Source organism: Lissotriton vulgaris, chromosome 2_2 (assembly GCF_964263255.1).
Source record: "Lissotriton vulgaris chromosome 2_2, aLisVul1.2, whole genome shotgun sequence".
Classification (NCBI taxonomy): domain Eukaryota; kingdom Metazoa; phylum Chordata; class Amphibia; order Caudata; family Salamandridae; genus Lissotriton; species Lissotriton vulgaris.
In genome coordinates this window covers 282452103-282467764 of record NC_141688.1, presented here as the reverse complement: position 1 = coordinate 282467764, position 15662 = coordinate 282452103, and the positions used below count along the sequence as shown (strand labels likewise).

The 15662-nt window shown below is 52.2% G+C and overlaps 1 protein-coding gene across 1 annotated transcript in view; it reads right to left on the bottom strand.

The window, feature by feature from the left end:
• The window catches only part of API5 (apoptosis inhibitor 5), a 130467-nt gene that overhangs the window by 64321 nt on the left and 50484 nt on the right, over nt 1-15662 (bottom strand). Inside the window, exons 9-10 of the mRNA XM_086959607.1 lie at nt 4129-4310; nt 1356-1449 (exon numbers count right to left, since the gene is read on the bottom strand). Of these exons, the coding sequence (XP_086815733.1) occupies nt 1356-1449; nt 4129-4310 (276 nt within the window). The remainder of the gene's footprint in view (nt 1-1355; nt 1450-4128; nt 4311-15662) is intronic.

The following is a 15662-nucleotide window of genomic DNA, read 5'->3' as shown; positions in this document are numbered from 1 at the left end:
AAGGAGGTGAGAAGCAGCTTCCATGCACCGTCTGTGAGTATGTGCACCTTTAAGAAATGCGCTTTCTAAAGTCAGCCCTCCCGCCTCTCTCTAACAAGGCATTCACGACACAGAGAGCATTCACAGTAAAGCAAACAGTGGTCGTGGGTGAGCGTTGCTTGTGTGTAAAGTGCTGCGGCCGACCATGAAGCGGGAAGGAAACCAAATAAAATTGTGTTTGTGGTGCCTACATGTCCGTCACAGTAAAATGTAAGTAGTGCCATGCGCTGCGGTGATAAGAGGGCGGAAAGGACGGCCATAGAAAAAAAACGCAAGAGACGGCCTGACGGCGGCCAAAGTAAAATGTAAGCAGTGCCATGCGCTCCATGGGAGGTGAGAGTAGGAGAAGGAGAGTAGGAGAGTGGTGCAGGCAGGGAGCGGAGCCTTTGAAGAGACAAATGGTGACGGGGAGGAGAAATGCATGAGGACAGCGCAGGCTCTCGAAAAGAGAAGACGAAAGCCTTTGATGCAGCAGGGGGCGGAGTGATGCCTTTCAAGTGTAGCTGCTGGCGGCAGATGGTTGGCTTTGATGTGCACGCGCTTTATGTCAATGCGCTTGCGCATTGAGCTTGCTTTTCACAGGCCTGGATGAAATTGCCAGTTTGGTTAACCTCTGGATAAGCCCCTATATTCTCGCAAGCGCATTGACAGGCGAGACCTAAAAACACTATATCTGCCAAATTGTGTGCCCTGTATATTTAATAATCTCCTGCACACAAGCCTTTCTTTTCCACCTATCAACAAAACACTTAGCAATGCTATTCCAGCACAAATTGGTTGTGTGCTCCTAGTGTCAAGTCAAACGCAGGTATCTGTACCAAAAAACGGACAACCACGAATGGGGTCCAGCAAACCAGCAACATGAGCGGGCAAGATACCAGACAAAGGTGGTTGACTGTTTTGAGTAGCATTTTCTAGTTCAGCAACAAGATAACCATTACTAGAATAAAATGGTAAAGTGATTTGTCGAAAGTAAATGATGGCCAAGAAAGTCACGGACACCCTTCCTTCAGTAACTTAGACTGTAACCTACAATGCTGCATGTAATCACATATACTTAAATGAGAAAAATATAATGCTCCACTATCTGTAAAAGCCCACCATTCACTTAAAAATCTCAATGGGATATGGTTTAAGCGTTATTCTTAGCACACAGAGTTAAAATGTGCGAAGACAGGAGAGGGCGATACAAGAGAAATTACTACATTAATTAATAAAGATATTAAGTTCTAGAACGTACTCCAGTCCAGATTTTTGGTTATGAGCTGCAAAACATACACCCAGCAGCAGTTCACAGTTGCAGCCAGAGTTCTTACCTCTTCCGTTTTCAATGCGTCACCCGTTTTTCCTTGTAGGGCAAGGCGCAACTGTCGAATATATACTTGGAGGCCACGAGCAAAATACTGTAACCTGGGGACAACAGACATGAATCAAACCACGTGAAAAAATAACAGAAATAACATTACTGCTGCTCTATAAATATCTACACATGCACCTGACAATTTTGGAGGGCACAAGTGAAAACAAGCATTGGCATAGCCAGAAGGTCTAGCTTTTGGGATCGTTTAACAGTTAAGATAACAAACCGATAAATATAGTTAAAAGATAGCTAGCTAGATATATAAAAAGCATTTGCAATGGTATAGGTCTTGCATTTACGCGAGTTTAAGCTACTGGCATTGTAAATGATAATGCCTTTTATTTATGTTTTGAAAACATAAATAAACGGCATTGTCATTTACAGTGCCAATAGCTCAAACATGCGTAAATGCGGGACCTATTGCATTGCAAAATGCTTGTTTATTTATGCATTTTCATATAGCGGACGGGCTGCCGCCATTGCGCAAAGGCAGCTGATTGTTTATAATTGGATCGCCCTTTCACTTTAAGTGAAAGCGTGATGCAAAAATAAACAAGAGCCGCCATTTCCAAAGCCCCTAATGGAAAAAAAAGTGCTTACACGACTAAACAAAGGAGACAGTATAACGCCGCCAGTACACGATTCTGTCCGGATGGGCCAGCGAAAAAGGCAACAGGGCGGTAACCAAGAAGAATGATTTGCAATTACGAGACAGCGTTTAGCATAAACGATGACACCAGGTAATCAAACAGATGGGCGTGGCTACAAGTTCACTACAGAAATGTTATCGATTACAATAAGCCTCGCAGAGCGAGGAGCGCATGCACGCTAGGCCAGCGAGACCTAAAAAGGTAAGAGTTTTTTATGCAGCTCCATATGTATATAAAGCTGTGATTGTCGCGTTCAAACTAAAATATGCTTCCACAACGCCTCCCTAAAAATAAAGGCGGAGTACACATGTTGAGCATTACCTGACAAAACTGATGTATGCAGCAACAGGGCTCCTCCTAACTTGAATTGCCAACAATGCACTTATTTTATATACGGAACGAATACCAAATAATCAACCAAGAAGCCCCCATAAACATGTATAGGTATTGTAGTGAAATTGAGATGTACACAGATAAGTGATTCTGGGGGTACCTCTTCAAGCTACGTCCTTCCCTGGGTGCTGCTACATCTTCAGAGCGCACGCCCAGGTGTGCACAGGATCAGCTCAGCCCAGCTCAGGCACAGACAAAGGGATTGCTGTTAGCGTGTCGAAAGGTTTATTTCAGTGTAGTACAGGGGATCTTACAGAAAACAATGCTACTGCCTTGTCAGGTATGTTTCCACATATCATAGGGAAATGACTAGAGCTTTAAGTTTTGTTGATCGAAATATAGATTAGAAAACAAAGTTTCCGTACGGGGAAAAAAGTGCAGCGTGAATAATAGCAGAAAGGAAAGGCTCTCGAGGGCCCCTCTGAAAATGAATACAGTCATATTACAGCTTGGCACTCTTCATCCGCCTATTCGTGCTCAAGCACCTCCCTCCCCCCACCACCAGCAAATTTATAGTTTTATTTTATGTAATAGTATTCCTATTACAGTAATAGTAACCAGCAGCGGATACCTTTTGTATATTTGTTTCCCAAATCGCAAATTGAAATGTACTCTAAAGACTGAGATGCTCAGAATGCAGAGGTATGCAACAAGGGTAGTGGGAGAGAGGATCGGGGGCAGAAGGACGTGACTGAGACAGGAGAACAGTTGTAGGGGAGGTATGCGACAATGAGAGGCTAGTGATGTGCTCATGTGAAGTGAATAGGGCATTATGAAAAACTGCTGAAGACACTGGGACAGGGCTGGAAACAGCAAGAGGTGCACTGTGAGAAAGGGACAAACGGTCACAGAGGGGAGAAGTCTGAAAAAGAATTGAGATAAAGTGTGAGGCACAGTGAGGAGAGCGTAGGCATCAGAGGCAGCGGACAATGGTACAGGGAGGGTAGCTCTAGAATGAGCCAGCTGGGAAGTGGTGTTTGGGAGGATATGACTAGGACAATCCACAAAGAGCAGTGATGCATTATAGAAAGGCAGAACTTCCACGCAGCAAGGAATTTCTCGTGGATACCCAAGGAATGTAATTTAAAGTCAAGGTTTTAGCAGCCAGAAAGCATTTTGTAATCAAATTAGTTGGTTTTGGGGTATAAAATTAGTGTTTAGCGTTCCAAGGCTACGAGTCAATTGCTGATTTAATGAATTGATAATCTGATGTTTTGGAGGAATTACACTCCTCAAAATCAGATGAGTTAGAGATGAATCTTGCCGAGTTCAGAAGTTTGCTTATAAGTTTTCCTCAATTGCAGAGAGCACTAACTATCATCAGTGTTATTTAACAACTTGTGTGGTGGTCCCTATATATTGATAAAGTATTTAATGACAATCTTTGCCTTTTATACCCTAAAACTGGCGTAATTTCTCTACTGCTTAAACCTATACGGTCTCTGTACCCAGAGTATTAACCCTGAAGTGAGCACTTGTACAATATTTCTACCTCTACTGGTTGTGGCGAAGATTATGAGTCCTGTGAGCTGCTTTTAGTCTTCTGAAATATACTCCTCCCAAATAGATTATCAGCCCTAATGTGACGTAGAGACTAGTTTGGAAAGCAAGAGAGAAAAATGTAAAAAGGGGATTTTAATGGTGAAATAAATGTGCAATGACATTGAGATATGTGAGAAGCCATACCTGATTTTGAAGTCCTTTAGTTTCTCTGCATTAACTTTGTCGGTTAGGAAATTAGGCTGTTTTCGGGCTAGTTGGTGGAAACTGTACAGTAAGCACTCCACGTAGCTGAACTGCAACTTGGGCTCTTCTTTATCAGAGTTCTCACCATTTTCCGCCTCTTCTGGGGGAAGTGGCATGTACTCCTGAGGGATAAACCAATAATAAATATCCTGATTGTCTTTCTCATTTCTCCAAACCAAGGGGACCAAACATTCCTCCAAAATTCAAGACGCTAATGAAGTTGCTCGGAAGAACTGTAGTGTACAAATTGCAAACTAAAGGCTAGAATGTGTAAAAACAAAACAGCAACTTAAATTGGTGGATTTGGCCTCTGTAGGACAATCCACTGAACAGAATGGGCAAGTACAGGACAAAAGAGCCACAGTGCTTAATGAAGTAACCCAGGTAAAGGCCGGAAGTACAACTATAATCAGAGAGGTTATATAAACAGCCTGGAATGGAACATTCAGCTGGAAGAGCACAAGTGCCATGTCCAAAGTCTAATATTTTGAATTAACAATCATAATCAAGCTTGTTGTGCATGGGGAGGCCCTTTTGGTTCAAGGCATGAGTGTTGGTGGTAGGACAGGGATAGAATTAAATAGAATATGCAGATGGAGTATTTTTCACTAGCAAGGAGTGTAAAAACATCAAGTAAAGAGGATTTGAAGACAAGACTTCAGCTGCGGTTGATCAATCTCTTTCAAAACACAAGCGACACAAACTACAAAAAACTGCTTTGTGCCTCAGAACTGGCCCAATTTCTAAGTCTAAATTACATGGACATACCAACATGCATGCACATATTTTCTGCCCCCTCTCCCAGACACTGTGAGCAGAAACAGCCAGTCCATTTCCCTTTTATATAGTTAAAACCATTCCCCATGTGAACAACATCCACCATGAAATGGGCCACAATACACACCAGAGCCAACCTATAACAGTCTCTAGAGGGACTAGCAGAAGAGGTCTCAAATTGGAGCTGAACACTGGGAAATCCGACTTCACTGGCCAAACTTGGTAGCCAGATGATAAAGTCTCCTCAGGCAGTAGTTTGTTCAATTTTTGACTGATCAATGAGGAGGGGTTGTATACCAGTATGTGTAAAGAAGAATGCGAAAGCCAGCGATTTGTTTGCCACTTTCCCATCAGACTTCACACTTGACTGGGAAAGCCTCTGTAATCTCCCTGCGCTTGACCTGCTGCATAAGTAGCTAGACAGTAAGTGCTGGGAATGTGCTCAGATCTATGGACTCCCTCCTTTGAAAGACAACTTAACGGACAGAGGGTCCTTGAGCCTGGAGGCTACAACAGTCCAGATGCTTAGGTTTTGCAAAACCAAACAAACAAAAAAAACGGGTGTCACGTTTCCCTCCCAACCTGAGCGCCACACAACTTCTACCAGTCTTCCTGTGGGTAAACCAGCAACAACAAAAACCTCTAGAACATGGGTACTCACAAACTTTCTCTCGGGGGGCCAAATTTACAGTGTGGTTTATGTCCGAGGGCTGCACCGGTGGGGGCGGGGTCAGTGGGGAAAGGGGCGGGGCTAGAGCAAAAAAAACTGACCATGAGCTTGATCACAGGTCCCTGCAGCGGACGCCTTCGTCCACTGAGCCACCAGATCTCCGTCTCCCTCCTTCCCTCTGAGGCCTCCCTCTCTCTGAGGCATCTCTCCCTCACCCTCCCCCTCTCTCCCTCTCCCTCCCCCGCCCCCTCTCACCTCCCCCGCGCTCCCGCTCCCTCCCCCTCGCTCCCTCTCCCTCCCCCTCGCTCCCTCTCCCTCCCCCTCGCTCCCTCTCCCTCCCCCTCGCTCCCTCTCCCTCCCCCTCTCTCCCTCCCCCTCGCTCCCTCCCCCTCTCTCCCTCCCCCTCGCTCCCTCTCCCTCCCCCTCCCCCTCGCTCCCTCTCTCCCTCCCCCGCGCTCCCTCCCTCTCCCTCCCCCTCGCTCCCTCTCACCTCCCCCGCGCTCCCTCCCTCTCCCTCTCCCTCGCTCCCTCTCCCTCCCCCTCGCTCCCTCCCCCTCCCTCCCTCCCCCTCCCTCCCTCCCCCTCCCCCTCGCTCCCTCCCCCTCGCTCCCTCCCCCTCGCTCCCTCCCCCTCCCCCTCGCTCCCTCCCCCTCGCTCCCTCTCTCCCTCCCCCTCGCTCCCTCCCCCTCGCTCCCTCCCCCTCCCCCTTGCTCCCTCCCCCTCCCCCTCGCTCCCTCCCCCTCGCTCCCTCCCCCTCCCCCTCGCTCCCTCCCCCTCGCTCCCTCCCCCTCCCCCTCGCTCCCCCTCGCTCCCTCCCCTCCCCCTCGCTCCCTCCCTCCCCCTCGCTCCCTCGCTCCCTCCCTCCCCCTCGCTCCCTCCCTCCCTCCCTCCCCCTCGCTCCCTCGCTCCCTCCCTCCCCCTCGCTCCCTCCCTCCCTCCCCCTCGCTCCCTCCCTCCCTCCCTCCCCCTCGCTCCCTCCCTCCCTCCCCCTCGCTCCCTCGCTCCCCCTCCCTCCCCCTCGCTCCCTCTCCCTCCCCCTCGCTCCCTCTCCCTCCCCCTCTCTCCCTCCCCCTCGCTCCCTCTCCCTCCCCCTCCCCCTCGCTCCCTCTCTCCCTCCCCGCGCTCCCTCCCTCTCCCTCCCCCTCGCTCCCTCTCACCTCCCCCGCGCTCCCTCCCTCTCCCTCCCCCTCGCTCCCTCTCCCTCCCCCTCGCTCCCTCCCCCTCCCTCTCGCTCCCTCCCCCTCGCTCCCTCTCTCCCTCCCCCTCGCTCCCTCCCCCTCCCTCCCTCCCCCTCGCTCCCTCCCCCTCCCTCCCTCCCCCTCGCTCCCTCTCTCCCTCCCCCTCGCTCCCTCCCCCTCGCTCCCTCCCCCTCCCCCTCGCTCCCTCCCCCTCCCCCTCGCTCCCTCCCCCTCGCTCCCTCCCCCTCCCCCTCGCTCCCTCCCCCTCGCTCCCTCCCCCTCCCCCTCGCTCCCTCGCTCCCTCCCCTCCCCCTCGCTCCCTCCCTCCCTCCCTCCCCCTCGCTCCCTCCCTCCCTCCCTCCCTCCCCCTCGCTCCCTCCCTCCCTCCCTCCCTCCCTCCCCCTCGCTCCCTCCCTCCCTCCCTCCCCCTCGCTCCCTCCCCCTCGCTCCCTCCCTCCCTCCCTCCCCCTCCCTCCCTCCCTCCCCCTCGCTCCCTCCCTCCCCCTCGCTCCCTCCCTCCCCCTCGCTCCCTCCCTCCCCCTCCCTCCCTCCCCCTCGCTCCCTCCCCCTCGCTCCCTCCCCCTCGCTCCCTCCCCCTCGCTCCCTCCCCCTCGCTCCCCCTCCCTCGCTCCCCCTCCCTCGCTCCCCCTCCCTCGCTCCCCCTCCCTCGCTCCCCCTCCCTCGCTCCCCCTCCCTCGCTCCCCCTCCCTCGCCCCCCCTCCCTCGCTCCCGCTCCCCCTCCCTCCCGCTCCCCCTCCCTCCCGCCCTCCCTCCCGCTCCCCCTCCCTCCCGCTCCCCCTCCCTCCCGCTCCCCCTCCCCCTCCCTCCCGCTCCCTTGGGCTCCCGCTCCCCCTCCCTCCCGCTCCCTTGGGCTCCCGCTCCCTTGGGCTCCCGCTCCCTTGGGCTCCTGCTCCCTTGGGCTCCTGCTCCCTTGGGCTCCTGCTCCCTTGGGCTCCTGCTCCCTTGGGCTCCTGCTCCCTCTCTCTTGCCTTTGCTCTTTGCTCTTCCTCCCTCGCTTGCTCTTCCTCCCTCGCTTGCTCTTCCTCCCTCGCTTGCTCTCCCTCGCTTGCTCTCCCTCGCTTGCTCTCCCTCGCTTGCTCTCTCCCTCTCCTTCCCTCCATCCCTCGCTCTCCCTCCATCCCTCGCTCTCCCTCTATCCCTCCCTCGCTCTCCCTCTATCCCTCGCTCTCCCTCTATCCCTCCCTCGCTCTCCCTCATCCCTCCCTCGCTCTCCCTCACTCTCCCTCCCTCGTTTGCCCTCCCTCCCTCCCTCGTTTGCCCTCCCTCCCTCCCTCTCCCTTCCTCACGCGCCCTCGCTTGCTCTCCCTCCCTTCCTCGCTCCGCCTCCTCACCCTGCCTGTGTGTGCCCGGGCTGTGACAGCTTCCAGGTGCACACACAGCCGCACCCAAGCACTTGACAGGTCTTTGAAAGACCATTGGCATGTTAATGAGGCTTTGTTCACCTCTCAGCGCCCCTGCAGCCCCACTCTGACTATGACGGGAACGCCCGCCCGGCCCCCACAGAGCAGCAGAGTCTGAGTCGCGCTCAGGTTGCAGACACTTAAAAAAAAAAAAAAACATTCTTGTACGATGTCTGCAAGGTCCGCGGGCCGCCAGGGAAGGCTTGCCGGGCCGCCACCGACCCGCGGGCCTTACTATGAGTACCCCTGCTCTAGAAGTACCTGAATGATCTGAGATAGTGACCTGCAATGGCACCTTCTGGGATAAACAGTGGAAACTCACCCCCAAAAAAAGAGTCAAGTAGGATACAGAGAGTGAACAGCACTCAGCAAATAATTGCATAGATTGCTAAAGGATCCAGGTTTGGGAGGACAATTTTAGGGGTATATTTTTTTTAATCCCATGCAAACTTGGGTACCATAGGTTATTAAAAACTAAAGACTATAATAGGATATCTGCCATTATCCAACCACTCCAAGGTCTAATCTTAGTAAGATGACCAGAGCACTTCAAAACTTAGATTAACAAAGACATTGGGCTCAATATTAAACAGTTTTCAAGTACTGTGGGCAAGTCACCAATAAAATATGGGAGTAGGTCTTCCAGCCCAGAACCTCCTTGGCACTTTGTTTTTACAAGTTATTGTGCACTGAAATGTATTTCCCTTTAATAAAGTGATTTTCTTTATTAAAAACGGATAAATAGGAGGGCGTGGCTGACGGCCGACTAAGATGGCCGCTTAGTCCTTTGAATCCATCCGGCCTTTAATCCGATATCTGTAGGGCTCCGGGGGCTGGAGCCAGCGTCGGACCTCGAGCGGCACAGACCGGAGGAACTCCGGCTGCCATCTGTGACCTCCAGCGGCTGAAATTGCTGCCAGTACGCGGAGCGGCCTGCACAAGCTGACCAGACCGGGGACTTGATTGTTACGAAGCCCCAGAGGAAGACACGCTGTGTTAGGGAGCGTGGCTGTTTCCGGGGGTAAACCACGCACGGCGGACTTTCGTCATATTGCCGCATCTCTTGCGGTCTCCTGCCTCCTGTCCCCTGCTGTGGACCCAACGATCTGCCTGCTTTGCTGCCTGGGGCTGCTCGAGTCGACTGCCTGATCCGACTTCCTGCTGTGTGGGAGCCCTGGCTGTGCGGACAGCGGAACAGCGCCAGTGAGTACCGCGACCCCTGCCGACATTGCCCCGGGGCTCTGCATTCCCTCACCCCCACAGTTTGGACGCACGACACCAGAGGAGCTGTTTGTTTTCGCTTGCCCAGCGGGATTGGCTGTAGCTGAATCCCCGTTAAATTGCGCCTCTGCCCCATCTCCGGCGCCGAGGCCCTGGTGAGCGCCAGCTCGTAGCGCTTTCTGGACCAATAAATAGAAGCGGATTGTCCAGGGACAGTGCCTGCCTCTGGCTACATGGTGGGGTATCAGTCCCAGCTGGTCTTCTTCGGCACTGCCCACAGACTGCTTACCAAGGCGCTGGATCCTGCTGCACATTCTCTAGTACCGGCCTGCCTGCACCTCTCACGGTAAACAGTTTTACGGCCCGGAACCAACCCTGATCTGCTGAGCAATGTCGAACAGGGGCACCAGAACACAGGCTACAGAACAAAAATTGGACAAATTTGCATATGGTAAGCACACTCCCACACCTCCGGAGTGACGCTCTTTGCAGCAAAAGACGCCGGACGGAGAGGGGGCTCCTAAAGTCACACTCGAAGACATCATGCATGCTCTTGCCAACGTCCAAGCTACTGTTGGCACAATTTCCACTGATGTGTCCTTACTTCGTGCGGACCTACACAAAATGGCGGACAGAGTGAAGGAGGTGGAGGTGGTAAAATCCTTAGTTGTGGACACCTCGGAGCTGCAGGTGGCAGTGGCGCACCTTGAAAAAGAGAATAAATTACTCGTGGACAAGCTAGACGACCAAGAGGGGCGGGCACGACGCAACAACGTCAGAAGTATTAGAATTCCAGAGACTGAAGGCGCACAGGCGTTGGCCCTTTATGTGGAGGAGCTGATAAGATTTAAATTACAGCCTAAAGGACTTTCGCATTTCTTCTCATTGCAACGTGGAGTGGTGTGGCTCACTGGTTAGAGGCGGCAGACCCGGAAGCAGAGGACGGCCCGGGACCAGTGTTGAATTCCAGACGCACCAGGGTCAGCGGACTCGATAATTCTCGCCTCGGTGCCTACTCTAACCAGGAATCACACTCTGCAACTCTGGGCATTAGCTTACCTCATCTCCACAACGGCCATCCACATACGCCGGGGATGCTTGGTTTCACCTTGGAGATACCCAGTAGGGACCATCTCACAGGGAAAGCCAGGACGGGTTCCCAAGCGGTCTACAGCGCGGAGATACCCCATGTGGGGTGATTCAGGCGCTTTACAAGACATCATTACATTACATTAAAACGTGCCCACAGGGTACCAGGAGGAAGATCAAAGGTACTGGCTAGACTTTTAACCTTTCGAGATAGAGACACTATCTTACAAGCGGCACGCGTTTCGCCTCAGATACGCATTCAGAACTCTACCATAAACTTTTTCCCTGACTATACTGCGGCTGTCTTGAGGCGGAGACGGAGTTTCTTTGATGTTAAAAAACTACATCATGAAAAGGAACTGCCATACTCCATGCTCTTTCCTGCAAAGCTTAGAGTAGTGGCTGGAACTCGAACTTGGTTCTTTGATACCCCAGAATCGGCTCCTGAGTGGCTGGAGGGATGGCATCCGACTGGCCGAGCTGAGCAAGGTAACTGCTCTCGCCGCCGCAATGAAGAGGACGCAGACCCGGAGAATTAAGATTCTGGAAGCTGCGGATCAAGCCAGGTGGCACCGTTGGAGGAGGAATAATTCGAGCAGACATACTGATGTTTGCCACCGTGTCGGTGCGGGTTAAGGACCTTTCAAACTGTGCTGTTTTGAGGTTCGGACTGTGGCAGGCCCTGGGGACTGAATAGGGCTGGAGCCTAATGGCGTTCATTACCCCCGATTCGCAAGTATTGCACTTTTGGGTGGGTTAAAGCACTCTGCTAAGTTGGGGGGGCGGGCAGTTGCAGGCTTGCTAGGCAGGGAGGGGGGGTGGATGGGAGTTGGGAGATGAGAATACATGTTTTGTTGTATTTTTTTGAGTTGGGTTACTGCATTGTTTTTGGGGCAACACTATCCTCGTGTGCTGGATCTACGTGTAGCGAATGTGACTTTGAATATATGAAGACTTCTTGTATTTCTGATGGCTGACTGTGCTTTACAGGAGCCTAAGTCCCCCCCAAACTGCCTTCACGATCATGTCCTGGAATGTCCGTGGGCTGGGAGATAAAGTGAAGAGAGGTTTGGTTTTACAGCATTTAAAGCGGTGCGGCCCCGCTGTAGCACTGCTGCAAGAAACACACTTAGTGGGCTCTACTGTCAAGGCTCTGGATAGGCAGGGATACAACATGGTTGCCCATGCAGAGTTTTCCTCTGGTTCTAGAGGTGCAGGGATACTTATCAGAAAGACAGTCTTGCTGGTGATACAACAGACGCGAATGGACGACCGGGGCCGCTTTGCAGCACTGACATGCCAATGGGAAGGATGATTGTTTAATTTGGTTTCTGTTTATATACCTCTGGCCCTACATGCTCAAGCCCACACTGCCCTCGTGGCATTCCTCCTAACACTACCTGCTGCAACGCTACTTATAGGGGGTGACTTTAATGATATGTGGGGACTGAAGAGGGCTGGAGCCTAATGGCCGATAGATACCCCGCCAGACTGTAGGTACAGGGTGGACGGCGTCTCCTTGGTTTCACAGAGGCTATGGGACTTACAGATTGTTGGCGACACAAACACCCTGGCGAGAGACAGTACACTTTATTCAGGGGTACACAACTGTCACACACTCATTGACTATTTTTTAGCCTCGACAGATGGCTTGCCCCATATAGAGGAGGTAGTTGTACATCCCCGGGGCATTTCAGACCTGTGAGAAGTTGGCCTGATATGTAGTGTTTCCAATTCTGGAACCACTGGGTATCAGTCCAAACAAACCCCAAAGATGTCAGGTTGTAAGTCAACCTTGTTAGACAAGCTATCCTAGTGGTAGCATGGACTAAGCAGCCTTAAAGGCTTAACTTAAGAGGTCGAGTTAAGCGAGCTGTTTTACCACATACAATCCTGTAATCAAATGAAAGGACACCACACAAGTATAGATTATAAAAATATATGTATTTATTTCTATATTACTCCCCAGTACTCTTTATGAGGAAAGGGGCACAAGCGTTAAATCAAAAGCACAGTATAACATACAAAGTTGCACAATTTTGGATAAGGGCCGGTGGCCACTCAAACCATATACTAAGAAAGTGGTATAAGAGATACCAATCGAACAGTGGTTAGGCCTAGGGCCTAGAGATTCGCTGGGAGCAGTCAGGACTAGCAATGCTGAAGTCGGGAGTAGCCCACAGGAGACGGGTGCAGCACGGAAAGTGCGGCTTGCACCAATGCAATGTCAATGGTGCGTAAAAGTTACACTAAGTTAGTTTAAAGGCACTTCCGCTGAACCTAGAGGAACAAAACTTAAGACACAGACCCTAGAGGTGTGGACCAGTGTAGGAACACCGGCGTTGCAATGTTACCTCACCCACAGGAAGTGGGTGCACAGGGTCGAAGTGGCGTCGGGTTTTGACACGCAGGTTCTTGGCGCTTGGAGCTGAAGATGCTGCAGGCGATGGGAAGCAGAAGTGTCCGGTGGATCCAAAGGTGGATCTGAAGTGGTGAAGTTCTGAAAGCAGAGGGGACAATGTTCAAAGTCACTGACCAGTGACCACCGTGGAACCAGATTGGAACCAGGCAAAGTCGGGTGCAAACAGGTGATCAGGGGTTGCTTCTCTCTGCAGCTGCGTGGACACGAAGAGGTCAAAGACGTCCAGGCGTCAATCACAAGCTGTCCCTCAAAGGCTCTAGCTGATGGCGGTGTCGGCAACTCGATTGAAGCAAACAAGCCTTGGCTAATGCAAGCCACGGGGAAAGTGAAAAAGGCTTATTACTCGGACCAGCAAGGTCAGAGCGGGTACTCCTTTCTACAGGAGCGAGGGCAAGTCTGGTGCAACCAGACCCACAGTGTAAATTGTAGGTTTCGTTGCCAAGATGGCCGCTGACCACGTGACAAGCGGCCGGGATGGCGAGTCGAGTGGCACAAAACAAAAGGGCCCCACGCAGATCGTGGAGATGCTGGAGGGCTGATCTTTGGTGCAAATGCTGCTCGGTTGTGGGGCTTCTTAAACCCCAAAGCACAGAGTCGAGGGTGCCTCAGGTGCTGCGCAGTCAGCGTCTCGGGGGTCTTTCAAGATGGCCTCTCCCACGTCTCTCGGTGCCTCCACGGGTCCCTTCTTTGCAGGGACTGTGGATCGGGCTGGGAGAAGTCTAGGAAGCTGGGTCTTGTCAGGCTCTGCACTCTGGCTCCGGCGGGAGGCGGCGGCAAAGCAGACGTCGAGGTGCTGGGTGATGCCTGTGTTCACAGGGTGGCCCCTCCTAGGCCACAAGGGAGATGCTCTTCAGTCTTCTGTTCATCAGAATGTCGAAGTCCAGTCGTCTTCTTATTTTAAAGTTGATTTCAGGATGATCTGAGTTGCATTGGCACTGCTCCCACTCTTATTCCAATCTGAGGGGTGGATCTCCTGCTAGGTCCCTCCCCTATGGGTGGGACCAGGAAGGGGGGTGGTTACACCCCCTTTCCTTTGTCCAGGTCTCACTGGAGCTGGGGCTGGGCTGCCCCAGAACCGGTTTGACCGGATTATGCAAGGGGAAGCCTTGTGCTCCCCAGGCACTGTCTGGTTTCTTTCAAACCTCCCTACTACAATCCACTATCTCCTGTCTGGGGTGGTGTGACACCTCCCTGTGACAGGAAACCCTTTGTCCAGGCCTGCTCTGCTGAGTTTCGGTCAGCAGCAGGAGGTCAGACATGTGTCTGTGGCAGAAGCATCCATTTTGTGGATCTGAGGCTCTTTTCGGTGAAGTAGTGTGGCTCACTGGTTAGAGGCGGCAGACCCGAGAGCAGAGGACGGCCCGGGACCAGGGTTCGATTCCCGGCGCGGCAGGTTTCTGGACCAGGGTCAGCGGACTCGATAATTCTCTCGCGTCGGTGCCCACTCTGATCAGCGATCACACTCGGCAACTCTGGGCATTAGCTTGCCTCATCTTCACTAACGGCCCCACCAGACCGCCGGGGATGCCTGGTCTCACCCTGGAGATACCCATTAAGGGACCATCTCTCAGGGAAGCCAGGAAGGGTTTCGCAGCGGTCGAAGCGCCTTGGGACCCTACGGGTAAGTAGTGCGCTATATAAATGCCAATACATTTACATACATACATTTTAAAAATCAACCGCGTTTTAGCAAAAGTAACATGTCGTCCCCTCTAGAGGGGTGGAATGCTACCCCCGTCGCCAGGACTGGCGAGGGGGTAGTATTCCAATTCGTATGACACCTTACACGACATGTTTTGATAAAGCCAAACCAAAGTTGACATATAATCGCGAGGATTATAATGCACTTAATAGTATATGGTTTGGCATTATCCTGGAACAGCTAAGGGAATTGGTCCCGACAGCTGCAGACAGACTCAGCTCATGCTAGAGCACCATCTCACATTAAACCACGCACTCTGCCTTCAGGATTGTTAAGGCCTGCCATAGGAGTGGCTCACAGGTTTATATGTGTCCAGATAGGTTTAGATATAGGCATACTATATCTAAGCAAGGGGTGATTACACCACCTTGCCCCAGCTGAGTGATCAGCCAGTTGTGTCAATTTTAGATAGCCAGCCAGGGGTGGCAAAAGATATGCTGCAGCCCCTGGTAGGCCTTGGATGCACCTATGCCCTGGGCACCTATAGTGCTCTGTACAGGGGCTGATAAGGCGACCCATGCCAATCTAGTTATGCACCTAGGGTACAGGGAATCCATTTTACAGAGAGAGCAGATAGCCTGGGGCCCTGATTAGCAGGGAACCAGGCCAACTAAGTCGAAAACCAGCTAAACACAAGGAAAAAATCTGGGGTAACCATAGTCAGGTAGCCACCTTCCTACAAGACCATTCTCCGTTATTGCTCAAATACACGCATTATCAGACCCCTAGGAGACGTATGTTCCCGATTTATGCCGGCTTTCTGCAGGTGCGCCCAATAATGAAACACCTCGCAGTCACTACCGGACAATTATTCCAAGAGAACGCAGGCACGGTAGACTCCTCTAGCACACTCTGGGAGGCCTATAAGGTGGTCCTGTGTGGACACGCCATGGCCTTGATTACAAGTCACAAACAGACACAAAGGGCGGAATTAGACATCCTGGAAAAGGAACTCGCTGCCGCACTATCAGAGCAGGCGGCGCACCCTTCACCT